Source organism: Accipiter gentilis, chromosome 26 (genome assembly GCF_929443795.1).
Source record: "Accipiter gentilis chromosome 26, bAccGen1.1, whole genome shotgun sequence".
NCBI classification, from domain to species: Eukaryota; Metazoa; Chordata; class Aves; order Accipitriformes; family Accipitridae; genus Astur; species Astur gentilis.
Genome location: NC_064905.1, coordinates 20,669,450 through 20,689,899, shown reverse-complemented (window position 1 = coordinate 20,689,899; position 20,450 = coordinate 20,669,450). Strand labels below are relative to the sequence as shown.

Genomic DNA, 20,450 nt, shown 5'->3' with positions numbered 1-20,450 from the left:
TTCTACCTGTGTATTTACTAACTTGTTCAAGACTTCAACTTAGCCAAGTACAGTCATAAAACAGCATTCAGTATGTTGTTCATCAGGTAAGTGCTAACATCTCAAGGAGTTTGTTTCAAAGATTATATGTGGCATAGAAGAATGCATCATTTCCATTGGTAAAATAACTTCTCACAGTGTAACTTTTTTAAATACTAATGTGGAGTGGTATCCTTGCCCAGCAATGTAGGTATTATAACATAAATCTCTAAATTAGGAGCAGTTTCCATACCTAGTCAGTGAGAGGAGACAGATCTTCAAATTAGTCAGTGGTCAGGCTCCCAAAATAGGTGCTCTGAATCACCGTCTTGAAATCTCTCTCTGTCCTTGGATGAAGACATCTGGAGTGGCCATAGCAGGTCATCCCTCCAGGAGGACTAGGTAGTCTCTCGTCTCTGGTAGTGACCAAATGGGTACCCAGGGGAAGAGTGTTCATTCTCACTAAATCGTATAAATATACTGTAGCAATTAGCCCACTGATTAAAAAAAGCGATCTTTTCATCAGCATTCCTCCCTACTGAATGAGTTCTGAAATGAATGAAGAACGCTGAAGAGCATTCTTGTTTCAGTCATCTTTATTGCTTGCCTTACAGTACACATTTTTAGTGAATTAAATGTTGCAAAACTGTTGTGACAACAAACTGGAGACTGCAAGAATAAGCCTCTCTGAGATAAGAGCATTGGAGCGGCTTATAGAAGTTGTTGAATTAGCTTCAGTTTTTAAATTTGTTTTTTACTTCTTCTAGCTCGATTCTTGGTATGTTATTTTAAATGGAACAGTGGAAATCAGCTATCCTGATGGGAAGAGTGAGAGCCTCTGTATGGGAAATAGTTTTGGGATTACTCCCTCTCTGGACAAACAGTACATGAATGGAGTGGTCAGAACCAAAGTAGATGATTGTCAGGTAAGACTACAATTCTATACAACTACCTCATATTTTTAAGCATCTAATAAAAGAAAACAGCCTACTTTCATCTTAAGGCATGATCTTTGTTCCAGGAGCAGAAAAAAAAGAAGCTGGTATTTTGTGGGTCAAGGGCTCTGCTGTTGGGTTAGTTCTGCACTCTTCAGTAGCTGGGATTTGTTTCACACTGCTGTTGTGTGAGAAAGAAGAACTTCTGCTTTGTGCTGAAATGTAAGCTTAGTCCGCCCCAGTCATGCTGTGTATGTGACTGACATGCAATAAAAGCAGATAAATAGAAAATATCCATTTCCACTTCTTACAGGCTCTATTGTCTATATGTTTAGCCCACTCAGACAAGCTTTTGGAGGTGTAAGAAGGTGACCAGTTCTGTTTGTCTTTTATTTCTAACTTTCTCTCTCGTGTAGTTGGACAGAACAGAGTGGGGTTGGTATCAAATGCTGTGCTATTGTGATTGTGTTGAAGCAGCCCAGAGATGGGGATACATTCATGTTTTGGATATTTATTTACAATCCCATGTTGTTTGGGGGCAGTTTGTCTGTATAGCCCAGCAAGACTACTGGAGGATTCTGAACCATGTGGAAAAAAACACTCATAAAGTGGAGGAAGAAGGAGAAATTGTTATGGTGAAGGAGCACAGAGAGTTGGATCGCAGTGGAACCAGAAAAGGACACATAGTTATCAAGGTGAATTTCTTTCTATGCTTTCCATTAATCTATTAAACCTTTATTTATTAGTAAATAAATACAGTTTCAGTTTGAATCTAGAACACATACTCAGTTTTGTCTGTCTCAGCTTAAAAAAATAGATTGGAAGGAAAATATATTATTTTACAAATTTACTTCCATCTCCCTTTTAATAAAGTTAGACCTGTTCAGCAGATATATTGAGTTTTGTATTGGGAGCACCCTTTGTGCGTCTTCATGTATTGACCTGTTTTTTGTCATCTGGAAGAGGAACTTAAACTGTTTATTAAACATAAAATTAAGGGAAGTTACTAACTCTTTTAGGCAGGTATTACCTATGCAAAACATCTGGGCTGAGAGAAGCATGAAGATTTGATTTAAACACATTAGTGTTTTCTCCTGAGTTTACCATAACTGAAATTTGAAAAGGGAGTAGACTGTTCATATGGTTTTATGTTAAGATACTGTCTAGAGAGAGGTAGTGATGAGAGTTATCAGTTTTTTCTTGCATTTCATTTTTAAGGCAACACCCGAGCGACTCATCATGCACTTAATAGAAGAACATTCTATTGTGGATCCAACCTACATTGAAGATTTCCTTTTAACATACAGAACATTTCTAACAAGCCCCCTGGAAGTTGGAAATAAACTCTTGGAATGGTTCACAGTGGACAGCCTCAGGGATAAGGTTGGTTTGAGTCGAAGAGATTAGTATTTTTGGTCAAAATGCCTCCAAATTGATTCCTTTTTGTGTTGCTGCTAAACTAGGATTATGCTCCAGCTATTTTATATGAATTATTTTAAAGCAAAGTACTTATCACTAGTGTCATGAAAGGACTCTCCAGTGTGGTGTATGCATATAGTGTACTATCCTACGACATTGCTTCTCTTCCACAGAATGATAAATACTGTTTTCTATTAAATTTAAAGATGTAAATGCCAGTCTCTGAAATCCTTTTTTGCCAGAAATGCCGGGAAATTGTGTTCATGATCTCTTGGACATACCATCTTTCTTTTCACAACAGCATTGTACTTGTCTTCCATAATTTTCTACTGTAGAGCTTTTCAGTGCATTGAGCACACTGTGTTTGAGCAGCTTGTTAGGAACTCTGTACTTAAAATAAACTCTGCTCAAGACAGGTGCAGTTGATAAAAATGCTTCCATAAATAGAACCAGGTTCAACTCTGTGTAACTGTATGCACATACGCATGAAAAATGTTCATAGTCTGGAACTTGTATCCATGTCCAATTTGTTGAAAATTATGGCAGTAAAATTCTTAGCCAGTGGTTTTATGTGTTCTAGCTTTGAGCTGAAGGAAACCCAACAGGCTATCAAAACGCAGTATTTTTTTGTGTAGGAAGTTGTCTGGGGTCTTTTGCTGTGGTTACTGCTTCTCTTCTTACCTTCTTCTATGCTTTTCATTTTGGCAACTACTGTTTTTTTTAAGAAAAGGAAAGTAAAAGAAAACTGTATTAGCAAGTAAAAGAGGAAATTGTTTATTTTTAGAAGAGAAACTGCTATAGACTAATCTTTTTTTATAACGTGGATGGATAAAATAGTCGTCAGACTGACTTTATCATGAATGGTAGTAATTGTAGCACGTACAAAAGCAACATGAAGATTTAACTAAAAGTTTTTCAACTTCCTAGAACTTTCTTTGAGGAGATCATTAGGATACTTTTAAAAAATAAGTTTTATAAACAGCATAGGGAAGAGTTAACTGAAGATGGATTTGTGCACCAGTAAGTATGTGTAATGTAGCCAGTTAGGTACAAAAATGTTTTTTATTTTTCATTTGTTTCCACAGATAAAGGATAAGAGAAGATGATTTCATGTATAAATGTCTTCTGCTTCTGTTTGTTAACAGATGCAGTAATCTGTCATGTTATTCTGCCATGTCCTTGTATACTTCTTTTCCTATAGATTAAAGCTTATAGAAGAATCATTGGTACCTTTATATATACATAATTTTTTTTTTAACAGGTTACCAGAGTGGTCTTACTGTGGGTGAACAATCATTTTAATGACTTTGAAGGAGATCCTGCTATGACTCGATTTCTGGAAGAATTTGAAAAGAACTTGGAAGATACGGTAGGAGCAAAAAAGAACTACTGTCATACTTTCTAATATTACATGTTTTCATTTTCAAGTATGTTACCAGTGACTAACACATGGTAGTCTGCAAGACTAGTGGTTAATAGATGGCTTTTAATATGGACATATTTGTTCTTAAGTATATATTTAGATATAAAGCCCACATAAAATAGTACATATGGCAGTCATTTATGTGTTTTTGCATTACTGCAAAAGAGGACAAGGTTTATTTATTAAGGTTTGGATACATGGCATCAAAAATCCTTTTTCTGGCACTTGGGGTTTTTTTCACAACTCTTTTTCCATTTCTGGTAAAAGAAACATTGCGCTCCATTTCATGTCTTCTGTGTTACAGAAAATGAAAGGACATCTCAGATTGCTGAATATTGCCTGTGCTGCCAAAGCAAAATGGAGACAAATTACCCTGCAAAAACCTTCTAGAGATTCGCCACTGTTTTTCAGCCTCCTTGGAGGAAGTGACAAGGGTTTTGGTATTTTTGTAGAGACTGTGGAAATGGGCAGTAAAGCAGCAGAAGCTGGACTTAAGCGTGGTGATCAGGTAAAAAGAATAAAGCTCACTTAAAATATTCTGGTTTCAACCAGCTGTAGTGTTCTCAACAAAAAGATTATGCTGTTTACTAAAAGCAAACAACTGGCTAGTATGCTATTGTGAGTGCCACAGTTCAGCTTGAGTTTACATATGTTAAACGGGTTTCTATTAAATAGTTTAAATATCCAAATGTTTAAAATATTTAAATATTTCAAAAACAGAATGGGAAAAGAAACCAAGTTGTGGTTATTTTAGGAAACTTTCTGATCGGAGATACGTTTCAGTTGAAGCCACCAGATTGTTTTGTTGGATTGATTCCCACCTAGCGTGAATCATCCCAGTTCACTCACGCTGGTGGAGCAACAACAGTTCACGCTCGGTGAAGATCCGGCCTTTGATGTAATAGCAGTTCTGTGGTTCGTGATCCGCCATTTTTGATTTGGGTGCAGTTCCTAATTGCAAGAATGTCACGTTACCACAGAAAATAAATTTGTTTAAAGCATTTGTCAGGTAGAAATGGAGGTCCTGGCTTGTTTACAGGATAAAACTTCACTGCCATGATGAAAATAGTTATTTTACAAAGTATGTTTTCATTCTACAGCTGCTTTAAAGATGATACGCAACTTCTGCAAAGTTCTTACTGTGCCTGTATTATCACCTTTGTATTTGTAAGTCTGTCAAACAGTTATTCTCCTAATAGTCCAATTTTTGTTTCTTCTTAAAGATAATGGAAGTAAATGGACAGAATTTTGAGAACATTACCTTTGTAAAAGCTCTGGAAATCTTAAGGAACAACACTCATCTCTCCATTACTGTAAAAACAAACATTTTTGGTGAGTAGACTTTATAGAGGATGTATTTTGTGTAAGTGAAGAAAACCTCCACTCTTTCTGCCTTTAGCAGTGCAATAAGATTCCACCTTTTTTTTCCAACTGGCTCTAGGAGTGAAAAGTTGTGCAGAAGTCCCCTCGTTGTGCCTCCATTTGCTCAGATAGGTTCTTGTGTGCCAAGGGCTGCACGTTGAGTGGCACAAAGCCAGCATAGCCAGCTCTTTACTCCCTGAAAAATCCTCAAATGACTGTTTAAGCGGCTTTAGTGTCCCTTCATGCGATACAGCTGAAACGAAGCCAAGGGATCTGGACTAAAATATTTTTGCCAAGAAACAGCAAAAATGTAAAACTGGACTTTCGTCAAACTTTTTATAATGGCTGTAAGAATGATAGGTTAAATTGCCTTTATATCTAAAATTGAAAAGGGGATATAAAAAGCGGTATGACATATAAGTGTTGGCTTTTAATTGTCAACGTGAATATAAACACATAAATACCTCTTGAAAATCTCAGTCAAATCATCTGTTCTTTTCCCATAATCCTGCTCAGGCAACAGAATAACCATAGCTACAGAAAGAATGCGACTGTGCACAAGATACCTCCTTCCTCTGTAGTTGCATCTGAGACCTTCTGATGGTTTTTTTTCTTACTTTCTTCCTCCAGTTACCTGCCCTTGTTCACTATTGATTTTCCTTTAAATTATTATTTTTTGTTTATCACTGTGAAGGTAAAAAGTTTCAAGATTCTAGCAGTTGCTTATTAGCAGAGTTCCAAAAAAGCATAAAACAGCCATGGTAACTGGTGGTCCACACTAATGTGAAATGACATCAAATAAAGCATAACTGTAACTGAGACAGTGATAGATTTTTCATTTCCATTATAAACGTAAGCAACATAGGTTTAGATGTGGATTCTAATCTCTTCTCTTCCTGCTGGCTGATATAATTTCAAGGTGATTTCTCTTATAAATTTTAATGAATTCATCTCTTGAAGCTTTTTTTCAACAGTCTTCTTATCCTGTCTTTTTAATTGAGTGCTAAGTGCCTGGTGCTGACAATGAGCAATTCCTGCTCTTACATTTGAATCTATACTGTGAAGGCTTGTAGCCTTAAATTTCGTTACACAATAGAAATATGCAAATTGACTGGGACTTTCTGTACAGAAAGACCTGGTTACTCATTGGGACAATCTGAGTAATTTGGTCTGTACAATTCTGCATTCTGCCAGTATTGCCATATTTTTGACAGAAAATACTGAATTTCTGACTTGGGTGATTTTAAAAGATTTTAAAAGATATTCAAAAGATCTTTAAAAAAATAATTTGTATTGATAAACCAATTTGAACAATTTGTTTTCACTTTTTATATGTGGGAAGAAACACAAAGCCCACTATCTTTTCCATGGAATTATATCTTCAGGAGTGTCAGTGTTGGTGGACTGGCTTAGTTTGGTAAATGCCATAGGAAATTTGATGCGGCTTCTGTTCAGTAGTATTACTAAAAGCAAGCGAAGGCAGTTTTGGAAAATATCAGTCTGTCTTGCAGTTAGTCTTGAGGAAGCACCTGCATTCCATTAGATGCATTCAAAAGATGCAGACAAAAAAGTCAGTAAATACATAGAGGTGATTGCCGTGAATGCAATATTTCCTTGTTACCTATCTGGTAACAGTAGACTAGATCTATTAAATTTTCTGTGATATGTGCTAATTTCAAAAGTAGTGAGAACTCTGCTGTACAGAATGTTTGATCGTTTTTATTGAACATTTAGGGGTTACTTTTTTCTGCCAAGGTAATCAAAAGCAAAACCTAAATGCAAAAAGACCCAGATCCTTGTAATCAAAATTAAAATGCAATGTATTGCCTGGTTTGTAACTCTTTTGGTTCACTTTTTCTGCAGGGATGTGGGAAGCAAAAGGTTTGAGGGGAAAGAAGAATTCACTCTGAATTTTTAAGCATGCAAAAGTAAATTACAATGATTGTATCTTCTGTTACAGTGTTTAAGGAGCTGCTCTGCAGGATAGGACAAGAGAAGAATGGAATTCCACATATTCCAAAAATTGCAGAAAAGAAAAACAACCGTTATTCCATCCCAGATATGCCTGGAGATGTGGAACAGATGTTTCCCCGTGAAAAAGGAAACAAGAAGATGAAAGCAAACACTGTTTCTGGTGGGAGAAACAGAATCAGGAAAATTTTAGACAAGACCCGATTCAGCATCTTGCCTCCAAAACTGTTCAGGTTTGTCAGACTCTTCTGGTCAAAAAGTAGTTGTGCCTTAATAAGTTGTGATATTTTAGTTGCTTAATATCTTTAGTCATTATGTCCGTGTTGCTTACGTTTTTTTAAAAAAAATGCAGCAAATCTGACCCATAAATGCAGAACAAGACCAAAATACCTTTTTTTCCCAGTAAACATTTCCAAATAAGCTTTTCCTCTGTCCTTGTTTTGAAAGCCCATCTACAATGTGTAATTAAAACATCTGAGTGCCATTATTTTTCTTAGTTTCATTCATCCCAAGATGAATATGAGGAGCTTAATGCACGTAATTGAAACAAAATTGTTTTGCAGCGATGGTAGTGTGAGCCAGTCGCAGGACGACAGCATTGTTGGGACTCGGCAGTGCAGACACAGCCTGGCCATCATGCCTATTCCAGGGACGCTCTCATCCAGTAGCCCTGACCTGTTGCAGCCTACAACTAGCATTCTGGATTTCTCGAATCCTTCAGGTAAAACAGCAGCATTCGCTTGATTTACAGGATGATTACAGGACAGCTGCTTCGGGGGGAAAATTACATCTTTTACCAGCATCAAACATGCTGAGTGCAGTTACCTGTTTATCTTGTGGCCCTAACAGGTCCAAACTGGAGATTTGCTGAAAAGCCAAACTGCCTGAACCTCTCTTGCCTGCTTTTTTGTAATGTGACACTTTAGCTTGTTTTTACAAAGAAATGTATTTTGCCACCTCTGAGAGTCTTGAATTTGCTGGATTTTACCAGAACTGTGGTGGGAGCAGATTATCCTGGTCTGCACCTTTCTCTTTTGTCATGTCTTTCCAATACCAGTACTCCTGGTGATTTGACTTGTCCATCCACCATCTCTGAATATATATAGTTCAGGCAGTATTGTGGATGGAATAGGACTGCCATGGTACCAACATAGTGATATTAATGTTTAATGTGTTACAAACATTACGTATATTCAGCTGTAGGTCTGAAAAACTGAAAAATGTGTAGTCCATGCTTTCATTGCTATTACTGTAGGAATACAGTTTATGGGTGGTCGCAGGAGGCATTTGTTGTTATATGCAGCTGCCTGTAAACATGTCAAGTCAGAATCTTGTTTCCCTATTTCAAGTGTAAGTTCTGTGCATAATTACGTGTTCTGTAAGTGCCTTGTGCCTATGACTTATGCTTATGTAAACTCGCAGATTTCCCCTTTAAAAGAGATGTACACAGATACATCCTATCAAGTGCATAAATATCCATAGCAAATAAGTTTCCTTATTGCTGCAAATCCAGGTTCTTGCTGTCTGCCTGGGACCTACACACATGTTCTCTAAGAATCTTCATTTAATACTATACAAGTTACTGCATAATATGAAATGTTGATAACTAGTTCTTCTTACCTTTACTTTAAATTTACAGTAACAAATATGCTGTCATTTATGAATGGCTGAGAAAACCAAAATATTTCTGACAGTGTACTACATACACTTGATAAGTTTTGTAAACATCTAAATCTTGATTTGGTGTTGACACAGTTTTTTCTTTTTTTCCTGCCCGCAGCTGTTGGGTTTTACTGTAAGTATCCTGATGTATAGCATCCTGTAGACCTTAATATTGCATGGCTTGCCTGTTAAACTTAACACTGTCATATGTTGCATTGACATAATTATTATTGTTAAGGCATTAGATAGTCCTGTGCCCTGTAATCTTCCCTGAAATTAAACAAATCCGTAGGTTCTCTTTATGGGCACAGTGCTGTGCTGAGGCCAAGACCCGTGTTTTGTTCCCATTTCTGCCTCCAACACACTGAATGACCTTTGGTAGGTTACTTCGCTTCTCTGTGACCTTGCTTTAAAGGAATGAAGTTGCTTACATCCCTTTTATAGAAGTGGAGGTTTTAGATGATAACGTAGTTTGAGATTTAGTTTGTTCTTCTCTTGGACACTGTATAACTAAAATTATGCGCATGCAAACTTGAAACCTGGTTTCTATTGTCAACACAAGGTGAATAATACATAAGGAAATAATTTTTATTAATGTTTACCTGCTTAGAAGCAAAGACCATGAAAACAGACATGTGCTTGTAATACACCAAGTTTTGGTTGCATGGTGAAGTTTTGGCTGCATGGTGATTCTTTTTTTCTTCTCTTACCCCTGCCCTGCCCCGCGCCCCCCCCCCCCCCCCCCCCCCAATAATTATATTACAGTTTTTGGTTTGATACCTTGAGTGTGTTCTGATTTTTAGGTATATTGATACCAAGGTATAGATGTTTAGATTTTCTCTTGATTTATTATGATTTTTATGAGTGCAGGCATTTCCCAAATTATTCAGTGTGTCATTTTCACCACTTTCACTCTGAAATAAGTGCAGAATATTTATTTTTCATTTTATTGCCCCCGTTCATGTATACATGGAGCTTTTCAAATTCAACTAGTCCCCCACCAGTAATGAGACTATTCTGGTAATATGGTAGTCATAGTAATGAAACTGTTAGTAGATTTAGTTTTCAATCAGATTTTTTTTTTCTAACACCCTGTTTCCTCCCGTCTTCCAGTTTATTTACAGCTGATGTTTCTTTTTTCCAATGGCTGGAAACTTTTGATGCTGGCTTATAAATTACCTGCTTACTTTTTGCCCTGAAATTCCTGCTACTTGCCCCCATAAGACCCATTAAGTCCTAATACCAAAAAAAAGTAACCCCAAGGTCACTGCCTCATTAAGAGAGGTCTTAATTTCTTCCTTAAGCAGTGGATTTTGACAGAGAAGAATTAATGTGTAGGTGATGGGGTAAGCAGCATGTAAAACTCGGTGTTCAGAGAGCTGATGCTGGAACGAACTTCATGCACAGCCCGGCAGGATGATTCGCCTGGCAGAAGCGCCGATTCCCCTGGGACAGAGGGAGGGAATCCTGGTCGTTACCTCCCCACGGCACTCGCTGCCCTGCCGGGCGATCCGGGGGCTCCCCTCGGGTGGCAGGTCACGTACCTCAATCCGTGGATTTGGCACTTTATCGCTGAGGTTATTAAAGGCTGGTCAAATAACAGGGAGTTTTGGAGGCTGCTGCTGTAATAACAGCCCTTCAGTGTTCTCGTGGGGAGTCTCCGATGCAGGAGTTAATGGCACATCTGCCTCCAACGTGGTTTTTGAATAGCTGCAGGCTCTGAAGACGTGGCTGAGGGCTCAGAGAGAGCCTCCCACCTTCTTAGGTCTGCAGAAAACTTGTGAAGTTTTAGTCTTCAGAGTTTAGGGAGGGGATAAACTGTGCTTCCTGGAGTTTTAAATTAGCGTGCACTCTGACTCTTGACATATTTTTTTTTTTTCCCCAATCAGTTTTATTTTGAAAATCAAGCCTTCTGTAATAACTAATGGCACAAATTATTTCCAGTCATCAAGCTGTAGATTAAACGTGTGTTTCTTTAGATATTTATTTCCTGCTGTAGGCTGCCTCAGATAAAGCTGTTCTCCAGTGCATTTATAATACATAAAATGTGCTATAAATAAGTACGCTAGCCAAAGAATTAACTGCTGGCAGCAGCTTAGTTCCTTCAGGGTGAGAGAGGGAGTGTAGAAGTTTGCAGCTAGTTATGGGAGCTACCAAATCTCCTTTCCTCGACGTGGGCTTGACGGCTTCCCACCTCTGGGAAGAGTGCCCTGGCACGCATGTTGGTTCTGGCTCTCGCAAAGACAAAAGAGCCAAAGAAGGAACGATGCTGCCAAAGTTTTTGAGACATGCTGAGAAGGACAGTGTACAGCTTAGTAATATATCCGGATGTCTTGTACTTTGATTGTGGTTATGGGATGATAAAGTAATTGAGTGTGGAAATGCAGAGAGGAGAAGCGTCCTCTTTTTTTCCTCTCAAAGTTGAAGGAAACAACTGAATATATTAATGAGGATTTGTCAAGTCCAGCATGTCTGCTTTTTCTTGCTAGCTGTTTATTTGTTTTCTGGCTATCAAATGAGACAGTAAGTGATCTCGTGTCTTTTAAAGGGAAAAGTAACTTCACACATTAAAGGTGCTACTCTGTTATTTTAGATATTCCGGATCAAGTAATAAGAGTTTTCAAAGCAGATCAGCAGAGTTGTTACATTATCATCAGCAAAGACACTACAGCAAAAGAGGTTGTGAGTCACGCTGTCCACGAATTCAACTTGACGGGAGCCCCGGAGACCTACTCCCTCTGCGAAGTGTCTGTCAGCCCCGAGGGAGTCATCAAACAACGGAGACTCCCAGATCAGTTCTCCAAATTGGCCGACAGGATTCAACTCAATGGACGGTAAACGCGCCCTTGTTGTGATTTCAGTTTGGATTTATTTGCCTGTGCCTTTTAGGATTGAAACATCCAAAAGAAACATCATGAAGGGATGTTTTAATTAAAATAAACGGGTGTCTGTTAGAAGAACAAGCAAGTCAATGTCAGTAACTTACAGTTTCCTCTCCTCCTTTCTTCCTTGTTTCATCTTCCTTTTCTGCATCCAAAAAACCCTTCCCCAAATCTGCAGCAGCAAGCTTGCTTGATGACAGCTAAATTTTGCAGATCAGGATAATGTATATAGTAGTTTACACTTAAAAAAGTTATATTTGTTCTGACACTTTCCACATGTACTTCAGGATTAAAGCATACAATTAATTTCTTAGTGATGTCATGTTGCAATGAACTGATACTAACCTGAGATAAATTCTTCCATTTTTATGTAAACTGTTATGAATGTTTCTGAAATGTAAAGTGCTGCAGTTTTATCTGATGACCTGGTCCATACCAGAAGTAAGTTTATTAAGTAAAAAATTCTTTAGTTGTCTTTGCTAGGCAACAGAGGGAATTTATAAGGAATAAACTTTTGTATATCTCGAAGTCATCTGCTTGGGACCATGGAAATGAATTTTCCAGGTAGTATTCAGGAAATGAAAATGTATGTGCTTCATGTAAATATTAATATGCCACACTAAATTTATGTAAGAAACCACACTAAATTTGTGTAAGAAATGGAAAAATACATTAACAAGAGATTTCTCAGGACTAATGTCTATTTAAAATATAATTTCACTGCTGAATTTATAAATGGAAAACTAACTGACCTTTTTCTGGAGGTGAAAGCTACAGCATATTACAGAGTACAGTATAGGATATATTAGCAAAGAGGTAGATTAAAACAGATTTTGAAATGTGTTTTTTCTTCAGTAATGATGGCATTTTATACTAGCTAGAGTACAAGGTTATGCTGACCCTTCTTGCCTCTGTCTTTGCCTCTTACATTGGGTTGTCAACAGCAACGCAGAAATACTCTCATGTAAGCACCCCTGCAGCGTCAGTAAAGTCCACGTTGATTGGTATAGTTCAGTGTCTTTGTGGTCACAAACCCTCTGAAGAGCATCTCTAATGCTTTATTGTAACTCAATTATTCTTTAGGTATTATCTAAAAAACAATATGGAGACAGAGACCTTATGCTCAGATGAGGATGCTCAAGAGCTACTGAGAGAAAGCCAAATTTCCCTCCTACAGCTGAGCACCATTGAGGTCGCCACTCAACTTTCCATGAGAGACTTTGAATTATTTCGCAATATTGAGCCTACAGAATACATCGATGACCTTTATAAGCTGGACTCCAAAACAGGAAATGCTCACCTGAAACAGTTTGAGGATGTCATAAATCAAGAGACGTTCTGGGTTGCCATGGAAATTTTAGCAGAGCCCAACCAACTGAAAAGAATGAAGATTATTAAGCATTTCATTAAAATTGCCCTCCACTGTCGAGAATGCAAGAACTTCAATTCCATGTTCGCAGTTATAAGGTAAAACGCTTCCCATTTGTCATATCTGATTTGTGCTGTCAAAGGCAATTCTGTTAATCTAAATGGAAGGAAAAGAAATAGGTATATCCGGAACAGATTACCGATGGTGCTGGGTGGTTTTAAGGGAATTACCAAGCTTTTAAAAAACCAGACTGTACAAGGGCTGTATTGTCGCTTGCTCAGCCTCAGAGGTTCAGTCTTATTGCGGTGGTTGATGTGACTGTCTCTTCTTTAACTGTTACTTAGCAGGGAAAGAGAAGATTTGGACAAAAGCACTGTTTGATTGATGAACTTCAGAAGCCTGCCTGAACATTGCTGTCATTTTCTGTGATTCTGGCGCCCAATTTCCCTTCTTTTTTCAGTCATTGTTACTTTTTCAGTGTGCACTGAGTCATATGTGTGATGATGAGATTACTTTTATTTCTTCCTTTCATTGTAAGGACTTCCTCAAATCAGTCTTGTTTTAGTTCAGTTTTCCTTTTCATTCTTTCCTGTCATCTGCTTGCTTCCCTATTTTTTTCTCTTCATTTGCACATTTCGACTTTCTCTTCTGACTTATCCTAGATGCTGCTACTTTAACAGCATGAGTTCAGCATTTCCTTTATTTGCAATTATCTTATACCCAGATTTTACTTCAAGAAAAAAAAAAAAGGCACCATCATCAGACAAAGATCTGGATTCATGCTGTATCCCAGCACCAGCACTATCTTTGAAAATACTATTTTTAAATATTCTCTTCCATGTCTAGCCAGTTTATCAAATGGTATTGGCTTCTGTTTAGTCATACATTAGAGAATTCATGAATTTCCTTAAAGGGTACAGGGCAATCACTGGGGCTGTGGCTGCTCATTACATGGTGAATACACATGTAGATCCTGAATCTAATTCCTATCTTCTGCTCCATAATTTCTCATGTTTATTGTAGATGGAGAAATGACTCTTCCTGCTTCTCAGTCCAGTCTAATCAGGCCATGACTGAAGTGGTCTTTGGTCAGAGAAAAAGCACATAAATTGGTTTTTGTTTTACCTTTATTTCTAGAGGAATATGTTTTTGTTAGCATATGCCACAGGGGTTCTCTTTCTTGCCTTGCCTTGCATTGCATGTCAGTACGATGCCATATGGTTCATGAAATAGGAAGATAACCATCCTAATGTAGCATGTAAAAGAGGAGCTGTGTGGTGGCATATGTTTGATTTTTCACAAGAGAAGGCTTTGTCTGTGGTTTGACAATAGCATGGAGAGAAATCTGTATAAAAAAAAAATAAATACAAAATGAGTTTCTGAAGTTTTCAAAATGAGAAAAAAATCCTCTTAGAGTAGCAAATTCAGTAATTGTATGATTCTGGGTTTACTAGTGAATGCTGGAGAATATCACTTTCCAGTTCTGCAGCTACAAGGACGTTGCAGTCATTGCAAAATTTCTTGAGCCAAGTTGGTGACAAATTATGATAGGGAGCATGGATATATTTAATTTTAAAAAATTTTTTTTTAATTGCATCCAGATAATTCTGGATACATTTTTACTTAATGAGACTGAGGGTATGATAACAAGTTTTAGCATGTCTCCCGCTTCTAATTCTCAGTCTGTTGGTTCTTGTTTACAAATGCTCCAAACGTACTCCTCTTAAGTCTTGCCACTTTTGCTTGGGATAAGGTGTGCACTGTTCTCACTTGCTCTTGTAGCTGTGTGTTCACCTCATTAATTTTTCACCCTTTTTGTCCTTATTGTGGTATACATTTTTTACAGGAGAGAAGTGGGTTTTAAATTCAATGGGCATCAGTACTGTGAGGACAGAGAGATTGTTTTGGCAGGCTAACTTGAAATTCGTGCCTTGTGAATAGGAAACAGTTATGCTTTTTACAGTTCTCTTTTTTGCTTGCTCACAGGAGTGAACAGCAGAGGTTTATTGTGATGAACTTGCAGCCTGGCGTTCACCCAGCTTTACAGTTAACCTTGTGAAAGCTATCTTTAATCCTTAAAACAAAAAACCAACCCTTTACTTCCTTATGAAAGGTAATGATTCCTCTAACAGCTAATAATGAAACGTATCTGCCTTACAGTGGGTTAAATCTAGCACCCGTAGCACGTCTCAGAGGCACTTGGGAAAAGTTACCAAGCAAGTATGAAAAGCACCTCAGAGACCTTCAAGATCTATTTGATCCATCTCGAAACATGGCAAAATACCGCAACATCCTTAGCAGCCAGAGTATGCAGCCTCCAATTATTCCACTTTTTCCTGTTGTCAAGAAGGATATCACATTTCTACATGAAGGTAATGTCAAACATAGAGAAATAATAAACTAAACATTGAATATGCTTTAGCCCTTTCTTCAGTGCTCCGTGACTCAACCGGTGTCTAAAAGAAGCTGCCACCAGTAGGATGCTTTTGATGCATCCTTTATAGGAGTAACATAAAATAGAACTCGGAATGCATAATGCAAGGGACTGATGTTAGACAAAAATTAAAAATTAAATGCATGCTTTTAATATTTTAAAAGCAATGCTTAATCTTAGTCAGCTGTCTTAAGGTTTAGGGTGGAAGAGTAGGTGAGTGTGCTAACTGGTAGTTACAGTATTTCAAATATATCTCTCTTACCAAAACTTGTTGCTGAGATGTTCCTACGTTTTCATTCCATGTTGTGGCTTTCAGACAGCTACGATGATACAACACTTCCTACTCTTGCTTTCAGCATTTTCAAGGGGTTTTGTTTCAACTTCTCCGTTTTCCCCCATTTTTTTTACACAAAGTTTTCTTCACAATTGTTTAAGGTTAAGCATTTCCAAGTATGCCCGCTTCTTGGTTGTGATGTTTCAGAACTATTTGAAGTTATTTCAGAATGTGAACGCTGTGATGTCAGTTCTATATTTATAGTATTTTAACATCTATGCCAATGAATTTGGGCATAGTTCACTTACTCCTTTTTCCTCCTACTAATACTTGGCACTTTAGAAATAGATTAACAAGAGCAATGCTAGGTAGTCTGAGTGAGCCTGATCGTCGTTTCTGTTTTGCCAGTTTCCTGTTTTCTTGCTGTTTTGATTAAAGCAGTTTTGCTGATGGAGGGGCAGGGTGAGAAGAAGGGTAGTGTGGGGGACTCTTAGAAGCACGTTGCCCATTAAAAAAGTATTTCTTACTCTCTTTTTTACATGTGTGTGTGTTTCACTTATGCAGGAAATGATTCTAAAGTGGATGGCCTGGTAAATTTTGAGAAACTCAGAATGATTGCCAAAGAAATTCGCCAAGTTGTCAGGATGACCTCAGCAAACATGGATCCGGCTGTAATGTTCAGACAAAGGTGTGCAATTTAGAAAGGCAGTAGGATTGAAGGTGTCTCAGAGCGGGTGGGGATCCGGGTTTGTGTGTGCATCACTATGTTAATATTTCATTGTGTAACTTTACCATTGACATTTACCATCAGAACCGCAATCTTCATCAAATTATGGCAGTACAATTGATGCTTCCAAGACCTGCTTTTAAAAACTACTAAACCAATTTGTTGTCTTTAAAAAGCAAAGAAGAATAGGTTCTAATTTTAATGATTCATATTTTTGCTAAATAAAATGCTAGTGTCAGTAGAGTTTTGAGAGAGATACAATATTAGGGGGCTATAATATTATCTATATGTGATAGAAAGATAAAAACCACCTAAATCACCCATGTAGAAATCTGAAATGTTGCTTCAAAACAAAACCACACTGATAACCTATTAAAACCGACCAAAATGTTTTTTATTTGTTCTAAGCACACCTTGCTCCACCTACATAATGATTGGTATGTTCAGGCTGTAAGCAGGTGTAGGGTGTTTTCTTGTTTTATTTTTTCCTTGGTTTTTGGTGGGTTTTGGTTTTTTTTGGTTTTGGTTTTTTTTTTCTGATGCACAATATCCGTCAGGCTCTGTGTTGACAAACTGTAGAATAAAACCACCATGACTTCTAATCTGGTGCTGATTAGCTCCCGATTATATTTAGTGGAACTAAATATTTTCCTGCATCTGTTTTGCTTCCCACTGATTGAACTAAAAGCAGCAGCAACTCCATTGCGTCCGTGCAGGGTGCTGATGCCTGTAGATCCCTGCCGAGAAGACGGGTCTTGTCCTTTCCTTACACTGTTAGTTTGCCTCTCAGACTAACGGGCCAGACAAAAACCCCTCAGGATGCAGTTCGGGTGGGGAGTTGGTGACAAGATGATGTCCTGTTTTGAATACGTAGCGTATGTAAGAGCATAGAGATTTGGTTCCCTGTGGCCTTCCAGTGGTCACGATTCACAAAGGATCACAAATACTGTCTGGTTTTTGTTTTCAAGGCTGACTATCAGGAAACATAAGTATTTTGTTTAAAATTAGTCCAGTTGAGGTTTGAGACAAAAATAACAGATCCCTTGTTAATGTTGTTTAAAGATGGATTCATTTCTAAGAGGAGAATCGCCTTCATACTATTGGATTTGAATTAGCAAAATTTTAACGAAGTTATAAAGCTACATACTGTAAGTTATGATTGCTTTTTGGAAACTTTGGCATTCACAGATGAAATCAGTCTGTAAATAAATTTCCCTGATGCCCCGTGCACATTCAAAGACCTAATGAAGTCTAATCATTGAATGAATTTAGTAGTAAATAGTTACCTTTAGTATGTTTTTCAGAATTACAGAGCACATTTTAATGACCGTAATTTAAATTATACACACTGACATAAAATGCTTAGGCATCTAATATTAGAGATAGTGCCAAAGATTAAAAGAAAATAATTCCATGTTTTCACATCATTTATATTCATTTTCATCGCCTCTGGTGTTTGATCTATCAGTTTGTGTTATGAAGCACCAATAAATGCTTTTGAAGATTAAAAAAGAACAAGAAAAGATGTTAGTGGTAACATGAGACTTGCTAGCAAGTTCATTACCGATTAATATAGAGCATCTAGTGCATCTAGTTTTTCAGTGTGTATTTGGCAACTAGCTTGTTTTCCAGCAAGCAATCAAGGAGAAAACAACATCATAAACTTGAATACTGATGATGATTTTTCATACGCTTACTGCAGTCCTAATGCAAAGAATAAATTAATTTAATCGCACTTTCTGCAGTATGAATAAGTTAAACAGTTTTCACTCACTCCATCAAAATTGAATCTGACTTCTGGGAAATACTTAACAAGAAAATTTAATGCGAGTTTGGTTTTTAAATTCATAGGTTAAACTTAAACAAAAAAACTGATAGATGTTCTCCCGCATTAAAGTATTTGAGCAAGTCCTGCCCTTGCATTCCATTAAACATTGTGTTATTGTTTGAGAAGAATTTTGCTGTATAGAAATTTTTTCTTTTCTGTTCTTTCCTGTCTACATCTTTCTTCCTGACTCTCAACTGTTTTATTTTTTTCCTGTGCTTTTCTGTTCAAATACATGCTTCAATGTATATGGCTCTTGCTTACAGGAAGAAGAGGTGGAGAAGTTTGGGGTAAGTGTAGAGATGAATGCAACTAAGATAAATAAAGATTATGCAATTCTTAACATACTGCATCCTCCTCGTTAGTGCATGCATCTGAAATACAGCATGCATTTTATTAACCCTGCAATACATATTTTTTGGAAAACAGGACTAAGGGGTTATAGTCAACATGGTACTGCAGCTGTAAAAATTCTTGAGTTGCTTTTGTGTACTAGATAAGTTGTTTTGAGTTTTGGCTTTATGCATTAAAAAAACCCTGCTGTGCAGTTATATTGGAAGGCAAACTATTTTGGGAAATAAATAACTTGCTTTTTAACATGTAACAGAAAAGTTTAAGCCGTTCTGCATTTTAAGCTATAAGGATACTTTGAATTGTAATAATGATATAGTAATTTCCTCCCTGAAGTTTGAGTTCAGGCTTCAAAGTGTTTATTTTTAGCATATATTTAAAATGTATCTCACATGTCATACACCAAAATCCTCATTGATTTCACTGGGAATCTTGATTGTGCAAGGACTGAATAATGAAGTGACTACAAATGAGAGTACTAAGATTGGCTAGTGAAATTCCTGACACATGGCAGTGATTTTAAGATGACATTGTAGCCATATTTTATGTGTTCTTACGTGTATTTTTGCCCATGAACTGTTACCGGTGAGCCTACGTGCCTTGGCACTTTGAAACTCTACTTCTTTTCATACCGTGGGCATCTGGTTTAAAGCCAGCTCTATATTAGTATGTTGACATTTTGCATAGAGGGTGGAAGCACAAATGCTTTGCCCTCCCTACAATCGCTTTGCAAGTCGCAGAGGAAGCCTGGTGAGGCGACGTATTTTGTCAGCAAAGAGCATCCAGGCTCTTCGTGCAGAGAAAGGATTTACCCCCACCAACAGGGATGGGGACAGTGCCGGGACTCATGCGAGGCGAAGCGGGGAGAGCAGGTTTGGATACTGGTCTCTGATGCGAAGTCAGCAATGTGTGGATGCCCGTGGTGTGGGAGAGCTCTGTGGGCAGCGTTGGGTGGTCAATAATCAGCCGCTCACGGGGCAGCTCACAGGGAGAAATACCTAGGACCCAACTGAAACCACCCTAATTTTCACACCCTTGGGATTACCGTGCACGCAAGTGAATAAGGAAAAATAATTTTTAAAGGAAATTGAATTAAATTGCCTTAAAAAGTCAAGTCCAGAGTTAAAAGAAAAACAGTATGTATGTAAGCAATAAAATATTTATATCATTAAAAATAAAGATAATGTAGTTTCCTGTTTCATGATATAATAGGTATTCGCTTTGTTCTTATCCGTAGCAGTGCCCCGTTGGTTTGAGTAGCTGTGGACAGTCCATTATGCCTTTTGCTGCTCTTTGCCTATAATAGCATTACTTTTTTTATTTAATTAAGCAGTAAACTTCTGCCAGTTTTTAAGCTTATATTTTCTCTTGGATTGATTTATTTAACACCATTGAAAATATTGTAGTCAGCTTTTTCCCACCATTTCTTGTTTTTTAAGCTCAGTGTGCTTGATTTGCTTAAGACTTCCTCAAACAATAGGTTTCATTCTGACTCTTTTAGCCATTATGTCTCTTCTGTGCTGGAGATTTGTTTATTCTCCCACTTGTGATTCTGTAAAGGCACCCAAGATCTTGATAAACATCTTTACAAATAATTTAGCCTTTTAAAATAAAGTTATTCATCCGAATGTTTAAAAAAAAAAACACAAACAACCTTATACAACTTTATTGACACTTTCCATTAAAATTTACGTGTAACGTATACTGTGATCTCCATTTTTAAAAAATGCATTAGGACTGGTGTGGCCATAGGACTTTGGACAGTTGAAACAGAAGTGATGTATGTGTTTGACCTATA

General features: G+C 37.4%; 1 protein-coding gene across 8 annotated transcripts in view; it reads left to right on the top strand.

The window, feature by feature from the left end:
* Positions 1-20,450, top strand: part of RAPGEF6 (Rap guanine nucleotide exchange factor 6) — a 135,008-nt gene that overhangs the window by 90,580 nt on the left and 23,978 nt on the right. For 4 of the 8 annotated variants that reach the window (XM_049830067.1, XM_049830072.1, XM_049830066.1 and 1 more), the window contains 14 exons: positions 786-944; positions 1,496-1,648; positions 2,172-2,336; positions 3,634-3,741; positions 4,100-4,303; positions 5,019-5,127; positions 7,118-7,361; positions 7,692-7,849; positions 8,909-8,923; positions 11,384-11,624; positions 12,756-13,139; positions 15,202-15,413; positions 16,314-16,437; positions 18,568-18,591. In XM_049830067.1, coding sequence (XP_049686024.1) covers positions 786-944; positions 1,496-1,648; positions 2,172-2,336; positions 3,634-3,741; positions 4,100-4,303; positions 5,019-5,127; positions 7,118-7,361; positions 7,692-7,849; positions 8,909-8,923; positions 11,384-11,624; positions 12,756-13,139; positions 15,202-15,413; positions 16,314-16,437; positions 18,568-18,591 — 2,300 coding nt within the window. The remainder of the gene's footprint in view (positions 1-785; positions 945-1,495; positions 1,649-2,171; positions 2,337-3,633; positions 3,742-4,099; positions 4,304-5,018; positions 5,128-7,117; positions 7,362-7,691; positions 7,850-8,908; positions 8,924-11,383; positions 11,625-12,755; positions 13,140-15,201; positions 15,414-16,313; positions 16,438-18,567; positions 18,592-20,450) is intronic. The other 4 variants (XM_049830074.1, XM_049830069.1, XM_049830070.1 and 1 more) reach the window with 3 other exon arrangements.